The 11,129-nt window shown below is 44.9% G+C and overlaps 1 protein-coding gene across 4 annotated transcripts; it reads left to right on the top strand.

The window, feature by feature from the left end:
- Window positions 1-2,543: 2,543 nt before the first annotated feature.
- Window positions 2,544-11,062, top strand: LOC133466788 (multidrug and toxin extrusion protein 1-like). Of its 4 annotated transcripts, XM_061750798.1 has the most exons (18): window positions 2,572-2,700; window positions 2,800-2,865; window positions 3,509-3,610; window positions 3,679-3,747; window positions 4,800-4,948; window positions 5,186-5,236; window positions 6,760-6,802; window positions 6,877-6,921; window positions 7,020-7,117; window positions 7,786-7,883; window positions 7,983-8,164; window positions 9,287-9,395; window positions 9,475-9,550; window positions 9,640-9,709; window positions 9,777-9,909; window positions 9,990-10,084; window positions 10,379-10,442; window positions 10,674-11,062. In XM_061750798.1, the coding sequence occupies exons 1-18, from the start codon at window positions 2,623-2,625 to the stop codon at window positions 10,862-10,864; spliced, it is 1,719 nt and encodes a 572-aa protein (XP_061606782.1). In that variant the 5' UTR covers window positions 2,572-2,622; the 3' UTR covers window positions 10,865-11,062. The 4 variants fall into 4 exon arrangements, with proteins under 4 accessions (XP_061606784.1, XP_061606785.1, XP_061606782.1 ...); XM_061750800.1 differs by lacking the exon at window positions 2,800-2,865 and having other exon boundaries at window positions 2,544-2,700; XM_061750799.1 differs by lacking the exon at window positions 5,186-5,236 and having other exon boundaries at window positions 2,573-2,700.
- Window positions 11,063-11,129: the final 67 nt, after the last annotated feature.

The raw sequence follows: 11,129 nt of genomic DNA, 5'->3' as shown, positions 1-11,129 counted from the left end.
GACAGCGCGCTGCCGACACCTACAGGTTAGGTTTTAACACCTGTAAAATGGTAAACGTGTATACGCAGCCTGAAGCCAGAACAAAAGCCCCTCCCGCCCTGAAGGGTATGGTGTGAAAGTGAGCTAAACGGGCCGCCCGCCCTCTCTGCAAGGTCAAGCAGCTGCCACAGTCGATGAGCCTCTTCAGTCAACAAAGCTCAGAATTAGCAGCAAGCGTCCTGGCACGGGGTGCAAAGCGGAGGACGGAGTGTCACGAAGCGACGGGCAGGCGGGAGGTGGTGAGTTGGGGGGCGGCGTGGGCCGGGGGGGGGGTTGGTTGTGACGCCATCACCTCGTCGAGCGGATGAGTCACAGGCCGACAAATAAGAGCCCACGGCGTATTTTCTGGGAGGAGAAGCGAAATTAGGACACTTTCCCCATGATGTGCCCATCAGACAAGGACTTAATTAACGCGCAATCACATCCAAGCAAATTACGCCCGCACCACCTCGACGGGCCGCAGTTGTGATCACTATCGGGAATGTTGCTTAAACATGGCCTGTGACTCATTTATTACCTTTCATCTTTTCATCCTCCTGTCACTCTTATTTTTTTTGTTTTTGTCTCCAAACTATGAACATCTCCGTAAAGCATGTAACGCCCCCCCTTCCCCATCCTGATGCTCTTTGTCCCCTGCCTGCACTCATAAGCGCACAAATGACACAAAATTGCTCGCCTCCAATGGAGGCAGCTCAAGTGTTTGCAGGTGACAGCAAGCCCCCCGACTCTTCCTCCAACTTCTCCCCCAGCCCCCTTTGTGTCCACCCCCTCGACCATCTCCGTGCCCTGTCTCGGCGGTTATCCTCTCCTGTATCGCCATTATCAGCACGAGCAGACGGCGGAACGGCGACCCGCCATTATTCCCGAAAGCCCCTTAAAGCTTTTCAGCATACAGTTTCCACCCCCGCCCAATCCGCCACCCCTTCCTTCCTCCATCTTGGCTCCCCGTCTAGTCTCCGCCTTTCGTGACGCTGTCGCCGCCATTATCTACGCCACACATGACAGCTAAGACCCCCCCACACATCCACCGCCGCCATCCCCCCAAACCCCATCATGATCCTAATCACGCTGTCGCCGGCCCCCTTATCTCCCACCACCAAATCTGCTCTGACTCAAAACAATTACATCTCATTTGCCCACTGATGCACACCTGCCAATCAACCCCCCATGAGCACTCCCGCAAACCCCACCCAATAAACCCCAGGGCAACCCACCCCCACCTACTGGGGAAGGGCGGCATCACGTCACATCGCGGCCCGGCGATGACGCCGTGCATGGAAAGGGAAGCGGGAGTGGGGGCGGCGGGCCCCGGTGGGCTTTGCGGCATCACCGATGATGGGTGACGCCCACGCGAGGTGTCTTCATCGTCCTCACTTCCTGTCCTCCGTCGCGAGGTGACACATATGAGGCGTAGAGCGCCATCTAAAGGGAGGGCCCGCCAGTTGGGACGCCGTCCAAAACGGGCAATGTGGTAAGGTACAGCGGAGAAAATCATGAGGAAAGCGCAAAAAAATGTAAACTGTTCAAAAATCAATTGTTCTTGCCATGCGAGTGTAATCCTTAAATTTCAATAGTCAGTTAAATTCAATAATATAATAAATTAAAAGTGTGATTGCATTAAATTAATAATCAAAACAATTCAATTTGAATTAATTGAATCCGTTAAGTGTAAAAATAAATAATAACAAATCAATTGAGTTGATTTATCTTGTGACTGATTGTTCAAAAACAGTAGTGTTCCTGCCCTGTAGTCCAAATCCTTAAGTTTTGATGGGCCATGTTTTTGTTTTTTTTAATTAAAATGTTCAATGGTTTTGATCCAAACTTGACCATAGATCTTGTTTGATCATTTCAAATCAATCGGGTTTTTGCCCCGATAAAGTTTGAATCCCTGTAAAAAAAAAAAAAAAGAAAGTCAGACATAAAAACAACCCAAAAGATGTTTTGTTTACCTTTTGATCTCAGCTCGCCTGGTGATGGATTGTTTGATCATTCCAAATCAATAGGGTTCTTGCCATGCCAACTTAATCCTATGCTGACTCAATCCTTAAATTTTGAGGGTCTGTTCAAAGAATTAAAAAAAAAAATGTATATTTGTCTTTTGAACTCGCCTGCATAAAGTATGTTCCTTTTGGAGTGTTGGCTTCTTCCAGATAGAATAGCCTTTCATCCCACGTCGGTACAATACTCGTTTCACTGTAGATAAAGACACACTCTTATCAGCTTCACAAAATCTTTTGCTTTTGTTCTTGTTCTTGTTCTAAAAGGGCCAACAAGTCCAAACCAGCAGCTTCTTATCACGTGCACTGCATGTGTTACTGAGTGTGTCTTCTTTTCGTGGTGAATCAGTCACCTACTTCTTTTGTAGACCCCAAAAAAAAAAAAGAAAATGTTTTACATTTTTGTCAGCAGTTGTTAGGTTTCCTCTGCTGAGCACACTCTTTCCGGGTTACTGATTATCATCCAGGTAATTGGTTATGGATTGGAAGCTAGCTTGACATCCAATAATCCTGGCATGTCGCGTTCATTCCTGCATGGACCTTTCGGGGTCGCGTCGACAGGTCTCGGCCGCACCGCCGCGCCATGACCCGCTTCACCCTGCGGCTGCCCGAGCCGTACAAGAGGGAAACGTTGCTCTTGTTGAAGCTGGCTGGCCCGGTGGTGAGTCTGGTGAAGCAGCATGTGGCGAATTGTTGTTTTGTACTGGACGCCCGTGAAATAATTTATGACCATGAGGTGGCTCTCTGTGTCGCGTTCAAGCATCAACGCAGCTGCCGCGCAAGTCAGAAAAACTCGCATACTGCATTCCGCGCTCTGTCATGTACAGTGAGTATTGCTAGTAAACAATTGATTTGGTTGTTCTGTTGGTGCTAGAAGCGATTTGATTTTGAGTCTTGAGGCGGACGTCCTGATTAATCTGTTGATTTTGAATGATCATGTGACATAAGATGGCCAAGGCTAGCTAAAATTGGACATCCAATGGCTACTGTCCATTTAAGGGCTTGAGCAGTGGTTGTCTTGTTGATGCAAGAATCCTGTTGATTTTGAATGTCATCATTTTTATTTGGAAGATACTCAAAATGGACATTCGATTGAATGGCTTTGAATTGGGTTCAGGCTAATAGGCACAGGGCTTCTTGTCTACCGGACCGATCGTCAAACATCCAGGGAAAGGTCCGCCACGCCACAGCAAGAAATCTTTTGATTTTGAATTGCAGCTTAAGGTTAAAGGTCAAAATAGTACATGTTTACTATGAACCTTTTAAGCTGCTTGGTCAGGAAAGGTACTGATTTTGAGTGATGGATGGATTGAAAGATACATAGAAAAGGGAAGAGAGGGAAGCTGTGATGTCAGACTGTCCCCGAAGGCAACAGCGGACTATTACTGTCGATCGATAACGTAGCGACCTAAATCTCCATGTTTAAAAACAAAAATGACGTTTTTTTTGTTTTTTTGTTGTCTCTTCAGTTCATTTCTCAGCTGATGAGCTTCCTGATCAGCTTCGTCAGCCTGGTGTTCTGCGGCCATCTGGGAAAAACAGAGTTGGCCGGTGTGGCCTTAGCAGTAGCAGTAAGAGATCTTTTTTGACGGTAGAGTTTTATCACATGGGTTGAACTCATGCCGCCATTTTGCCTCAGGTGATAAACGTCACGGGCATTTCCATCGGCAGCGGCCTGGCGTCGGCATGTGACACACTCATATCTCAGGTACTGTGATTTACAAGTTTTTTGAGTTACAAGCCATAGCTTGGTAGATATTTTCTTATACACTTTAGTGCTATTTTTCTTTATTTAACAACACATAACAAATGATTGTGGTGTTTTTTGGGAGGCTAGACCATACTAATGGCATTTCCATTCATTTCAATGGTGAATAGTGACTTTATATACAGTGGTGCATTCAAATACGAGTGACCTGACTTCCGGGTTTTTCGAGATACAAACTGTCATACGGATGATTTATTTATTTTTTTTCCTCCTCTGACTTGCAAGCAAAAATTTCAGATGCAAGCGCTGTATGGTAGCAACTCAACTCACTTCGCAAAAAGCAGCAGTTTAGCAAATAGTGAACTTAATTTTTCAAAAAAAGACACTTCAAGCTGTTATTGTCACTTCCAGATGAAGCTTACTTTCAAACTAAACATAAAACAAAGAGAGTTACATGTTTTGTATTTAAAACAACCACATAGCTTTGCCTTTTGACAGTCCGTTTAGCTTAAAACTTACCAACAATGAAAAACACCACAGACAGGCTAATGAATAGCATTGGTGTTGCGGTGTTAAGCAACAGATATTAGAAGACAAACGTTGGCCCAACAAATGTAGACAGACAATACTATTAAACTGCGTAAATTCATATAGTATTTATCCTCTGCAAAAAACTATTGATATTACTTCACCTTACTGTGGATCTGTGATCGTCTCCGTGTATATTTGCATGTCTATATTATACTGCCCCCAGGTGGCCACAGCGCCACATCAGAAGGAGCAGCACAATGTCCATTGAACTGAAGCAAAAAATGTGGCAGAAACGGTTTAATTCTTTACAATCTATTTAATGATGTTGCTACTCTATGCTTTTAAAAAAAAAATGAAATACAATATTATAGAGTGCTGTTTTTATTCGTAAAAAACAAATTACATTTTTTTTAAGTAAAGTGACTCACGAGCTTGGTCTACTCATGAGTCAAGGTAGCACTTTATCATTTGACTGACGTTTGAGTCGACGCCATCCACGTTTTCCGCGGTGTCGCCGTCAGACGTACGGCGGCGGCAACCTGAAGCTGGTGGGCGTGATCCTGCAGAGGGGCATCCTCATCCTGCTGCTGTCCTGCTTCCCCTGCTGGGCCGTAATGCTCAACACGCAGCCCCTCCTGCTGGCCGTCGGCCAGAGTACCGACATCGCCAGGTGAGCCTAGCACTTCTGTTATTTGGGCTTTTGTGATGCATTTTTATTCCTGTTTGCAATTAATTTCTTTTTAATGTCATCTATTCATTTATTCATTGTTTGTTTTGTCTCCCTAATATTATTGTCATTATTTTGTGATTGCTGAAGAAAAGGTATTTCTCCTATGTATTTTCTTTTTCTTTTTGTTTATTTTCATCCATCCATCCATCCATTTTCTGAGCCGCTTCTCCTCACTAGGGTCGCGGGCGTTCTGGAGCCTATCCCAGCTGTCATCGGGCAGGAGGCGGGGTACACCCTGAACTGGTTGCCAGCCAATCGCAGGGCACATACAAACAAACAAACAACCATTCGCACTCACATTCACACCTACGGGCAATTTTAGAGTCTCCAATTCATGCATGTTTTTGGGATGTGGGAGGAAACCGGAGTGCCCGGAGAAAACCCACACGGGCACGGGGAGAACATGCAAACTCCACACAGGCGGGGCTGGGGATTGAACCCCGCTCCTCAGAACTGTGAGGCAGACCCTCTAACCAGTCGCCCACCGTGCCGCCGTTTGTTTTCATGCTTTTGCTTATTATTGTGAGAATGCTAAAAGGCAAGCATTTGTATTGGTAATTCCCCTTCCACTTTTTAAGGGTCCCATATTTTGGCTATTTAGACCTCCATAGAGTGACATGGATTTAGTATAAAAGTGTCAATTTCATTTAAAAAAAAAAAAAAAACACCTTGCTTTTGTGATACGAGTGTCCAGAAAAGGCACCTCTGACAGCTACTTCTGTTTGACGCAGTTTTCTATCCACTTTCTCCACATTTGGCTAAGACCGCCCCCTTTCGTCTAATTGGTTGCCTCCGTGTAGAAGATCCACTTGTGAGAGCACACGTTTGTTATGTTTACAGCGCTGCCTCAGGAGTGGAAAAGGAAGGGGGAGATCTTCACTCGTGACATAAATAAGCTCGAGATATTCGAGCGACCTGATTCCAGGCCTCCATCCATCCATCCATTTTCAACACCGCTTATCCTGGTTAGGGTCACAGGGCGCTGGAGCCTATCCCAGCTGACTTCGGGCGAAAGGCGGACTACACCCTGAACTGGTCGCCAGTCAGTCGCACGGCACATATAGACACGGACAACCATTCGCACTCACATTCACACCGTCACTGATTGGGAATTGAACCCACGCTGCCCGCACCAAAGTCAGGCGAGTGCACCACTACACCATCAGTGACCGATTTCAGGCCTCTTGGCAGAAAAACATCTGGACCTCAGGGACGCGTGGATGATTTCATATTTTGCACATTTACTGAGGCACCATAGAGACTATTACATCCCAAATACTAGAAAAAGTTGGTTTGGCAAAATACGGTATTTTGAGTGTAATTTTATCTTTTAACTAATTAAAATTAAAATGCAGTTTTAAATTTAAAAATGTATTACTTTTTTTATTACTGTTATTTTCTTTTTTGGAATTTTTATTTTTTATTCTATTACTACTGAGTGGCAAGCATTTTTAATAATTTTCCCTTTCTCCTTAAAAATTGAAATTGAAATTAAAATATATAATATATAATTTATTTTTATAGCATAATTGCTGCATGAATGCATATAATAATACATTTTTGTAATGTAGAATTTTTTTCAAAGGCAAGCTGACAAGATAAGGACAAAAAAAATCAACTGCATACTTGCACGATATCCAGGGATCGCGTCTTTGTTCAAAAACAAATAGAGATGTCTTCGTTTCTCAGCATGTGCATTCATGCTTGACGTCTGTGTGAATATTTAAAATTCTACTTTATTCGTCTTGAAGGCTCTCTCAGCTCTACGTCAACATCTTCATGCCGGCTTTACCCGTGAGTGCGCCCAAAAAAGACGCTTTTGTACACGGCGAATGAACATTATTCATGTCATTAACACGTCTTTGCAGGCTGCCTTCATGTACCAGCTGCAGGGGAGGTATCTTCAGAATCAGGTGCGAGTCATCATGTCATCGTGTCATCTACTGGGGGGCGTGTGGCTTTTGTGCGCCTGTCAATCAATAAACAAATGAATGAATGCTACCTCTGGCAGGGCATCATGTGGCCTCAGGTGATATCCGGAGCCGCCTGCAACGTTTTCAATGCAATCATCAACTACGTCTTCCTGGGAGTGTTGGAGCTGGGGGTGGCGTGAGTACAGTACATGCATGCATGTGTGCTTCAAAGGCATGTGGATTGTTGAGTTAATGAGTACATGAATAGTATTGTTGAGTTAATGAGTACATGAATAGTAAATGAATACACGGCCGGTTTTGCTGAGCAGCATCACGGTGAATTTTTGATAACTCAGCATGAAACGGCAACATTTAAGGAAAACTCAAACCTCAAAGCCAGTTTTAACAACAAACATGAAATTTGGTAGTCATGTGGTAGATGCACAAAAATGTCTCTCACGAAGTCATGCCCGAAAAGACACAGCAAGTTGGACAATTTGGCTCAAAGCCGTCTTTTGTGGGGCAAAATGTGATGACTCTCCATGAACACTCAAAAGGTCTCAAGCAACCATGCCTGAAAAGACACAAGAAGGGGGCCGTTTTCGGTCAAGCTGGCCTTTTTGGCATGCTTTGATGACTCTCAATGCCTTGGTAACATTTTATTTTTAATTCGGCCCCCGAACCCAATTTCAAGTGTGAAATTTTGTATTATGAGTAGACCCACAAAGTGTTAAGAAGCCATGCCATTTTGCTTTGAAGAGGCACTTTTGGGGCAATTTTCGCCATTTCTGGGGATTCTTTAACGATACGGGACGAGTACAGCTTCATTATTATCTTTTCTCATTGTTGTCTCTCAAATAAAAGTGGATCGGCTGCCGCTAACACCATCTCGCAGTACTCCTTGATGGTGTTTTTGTTCGTGTACATGAACGCCAGGGGTCTTCACAAAGCCACGTGGGACGGTGAGTCGGAGCTGCGTTTGGGGCATTTTTTTGTATAAATATATGTAATTCAATAGCATAACAACACTTCACTGTTTGACTGAATTGAGGCGATTTCAGGTTGGTCGCTGGACAGCTTGCGTGAGTGGGGTCCCTTCCTGCGTCTGGCGGTGCCCAGCATGCTGATGATGTGTCTGGAGTGGTGGCTCTACGAGATCGCCAGCATCCTGGCGGGTTTGATCAGCGAGGTGGAACTGGGAGCCGAGTCCATCCTGTACCAGCTGGCCGTCATGGTCTTTATGGTATGGCGGGGCGTGTTATGACATAGTGTGACATCGTAGCATGACTATGATATAGCAAGGATTTTTCGTGATAGACAAGTAGATATGTTCCGCAAAAACTCTGCGATGTTGTGGGGCCGTGGTAAGTGAACCGCAATATAATGGGGGAACACTGTAATGGACTTTGTATTATTGTTTGTACAGGGCGTCCCAAACTCACGATTCACTCCCTTTTTTTCTATTTCATTTCAGGGCTCATTCAGACAGATGCGAGGCCTTCAGCATTGGAAATCTTAGGCTTGGCAGTTTTTGAAATTATATTATTCCCTTGCCCATGGCTCACCAATTGACATTGGGGCAGTGTTGTAAAATTGCTTAAAACCTTTTCTGTCCCCGACTGCAGTCCAGCGCTAGTCTTTATGGCCGTCACACTGATCCGACGTAGAGTACAATTTACGCCATTCATGGTATGCTTCTCAAAACAGGATCTGATCTTGACAAACCATCCAGCTGAAGACCTACTCATACCACCACTAATGAAAACATCCAACTCTTAGAGCAGGCATTCGTGCAACGCCAAGGACATTTTATCTGGAGGTTCTGTACTGGAACTCAGACTCACCAAAAGCTCGATTCAGCGAATGCGTCGGAGAGTGATAAAGCTTTACCCGTACTGACTTCAGTATGTTCAAAGACTTCAAGTGGAAGATTATGATGCTCCACAACCTGAAGTCGGTACTGTTTTATCATTTTCATGAGCCCTCTGATAGACTTTCCCTGATGTTGCGCAAATGCCTGCTCTAGCAGTTCAGTGTTTTCATCAGTGGTGGTAGTTAGCTTTTTTGTCAAGTACATATCCTGTTTTGAGAAGCTTGACATGGATAATCATAAAGCTTCTCAAACTCGCGCTAAATTGTAGTCTGGGACAGAAAAACTTCTTGCCAGGTGGCAATTTGGAAAAAGCATGGGCAAAGAAATAATCTGCTCACAGAAAACTGCAAAACCTAAGCTGTCAAATGCTAATGGTCTCACGTCTGTCCGAATGATACCTGAAATGAAATGGAAAGAAAGGAAGCGTATAGCGATTTTTGGGACACCATTTACAGTATGTGTTGTATTTTCTGGACAATATGCTTCCCGTAGCTCCCGACGGGCTTCTCCGTGGCAGCCAGCATTTGCGTGGGGAACGCTCTTGGAGGCGGGAACACTGAGCGGGCCAAGCTCTGCGGGAAGGTGTCCGTCACCTGTGCGCGTACGTCCCACACACTTTAAAAACAACAATAAAATGTTCACCTTGCATCACCTTGTTGTTGATGTTCTTCTCACTCTAGTGGTGGTCTCGTGTTTCACTGGAGCATTCCTTGCCATATCCCGCAACGTCATCGCTTACATTTTCACCACAGACAAGTAAGCTCCATGTGTTTAATGCATCCTCACTTTTGTCAATGTTCTGTGATGTCATTACCCACAATCCCTTGCTCCCGTCTGCACCACAGAGAAATCGTGGCAAAGGTGGCAAATGTTTTGAAGATGTACAGCGTCAGCCACGTGGGTGACTCCTTGGCAGTAAGAGCGACGACGACGCCATCCTCAGAGCATTTTTTTTTTTTTTTTCACCACTTGCGCCCCCTAGGCCGTGATGGGAGGAATCGTCCGGGGTGCTGGGAAGCAAATGGTGGGCGCGGCGTGCAGCTTGGTGGGCTACTACATGGTGGGCTTCCCCATCGGAGTGTCACTCATGTTACCCGTCAACATGGGCATCTTCGGTGAGGGAAATGTTTCTGACTTTGTGGATAAAATTCGCTATAAAATTCAAACCGATGCGGAGTATCATCATTTTCGACAGGACTGTGGGCGGGTTTCCTTGTTTGCGTGGTCCTGCAAGCACTCTTCTACACCGTCTATTTGTGCAAGCTCAACTGGAAAAAAGCCACGGTGGAGGTGAGCAGACATGCCAATATTTATGTACCTAGGGTTGATATCATCAGGGCTCCAAATCAATTGGGTTCTTGCTCTCGAATGAGTGATTGGCAACATTCAAAATGAATCTTGCTGCCAAACAATAGCCACTCAAATTGTCTGTGAATGCTCTAGAGGTGTCAGGACTACGTATACCAACAGTCTGACCAAAGCTATCTTATCCATTTTTGGGTGGATATATTCCAAAATCAAGAGGGTTCTTGCTCCTCAATAAGTGATCATTCAAAGTCAATACCGTTCTCTTTTGGTATGCAGGCGCTGCTCCGCGCTGGAGTCCATGTTAGACAAGAAGACAAGATATTTGTCATAGACAACACAGGTAAATCTGCCTGGAACAAAAGTATTTTCAAATATTTTTCCAGCTTCTGAGGTCGTATCAACGCTCTAACAGAGGCGGGACCACTGGTGGCTGTGTTTAAGGCAAATCCGCAATGTTGGGACAGGGGTTTGTGAAATTAAACACCTGACACAAGACATAGAATGCTATGTCTTTTGGGGAATGGCTTCTTGAGACAACAACAACAACACGTTAAAACTCTCTCTCTCCCAGCATGTGAACAGCAGATGAGTACCCCTGCATCCAATCCTTTGAGTCCGGAACAATCCGGGTCGGACGAAACGGTCCCGCTGTCAATCCGGCAACTAGTATTACGCCGCGGCCTAGCAGTGCTTGTCATGGTCGCCACCCTCGCCGCCGGAGTGTTTGTCAGCGAGCTGCTGGTCACGCTGCAATTGGACTGATTGGGAGCCAAAATGTGCCGTCCTGCAACACTCAGTTTCACTGTAGCGCGTACAGTACATCTGTATGGAAGATGTGTTTCAACTCCACTTTCTGGTTATGTGCTTCGAGAGTATGACACGTACAAACCAACATAATTGCTTCCTTTTATTGGCTTCTTATTTTTGTAATCACAAGGTAATAAATATTCATTCCTCTTTTGTGCCGCATGTTTATCAGGACAGCACGTAGAAAAACTTTCATTTGAAAGTACCATTTTTCACTATT

The sequence above is a fragment of the Phyllopteryx taeniolatus genome, chromosome 17 (genome assembly GCF_024500385.1).
Source record: "Phyllopteryx taeniolatus isolate TA_2022b chromosome 17, UOR_Ptae_1.2, whole genome shotgun sequence".
NCBI classification, from domain to species: domain Eukaryota; kingdom Metazoa; phylum Chordata; class Actinopteri; order Syngnathiformes; family Syngnathidae; genus Phyllopteryx; species Phyllopteryx taeniolatus.
Note: the sequence above shows the minus strand (reverse complement) of the source record. Positions and strands in the feature narration are given on the sequence as shown.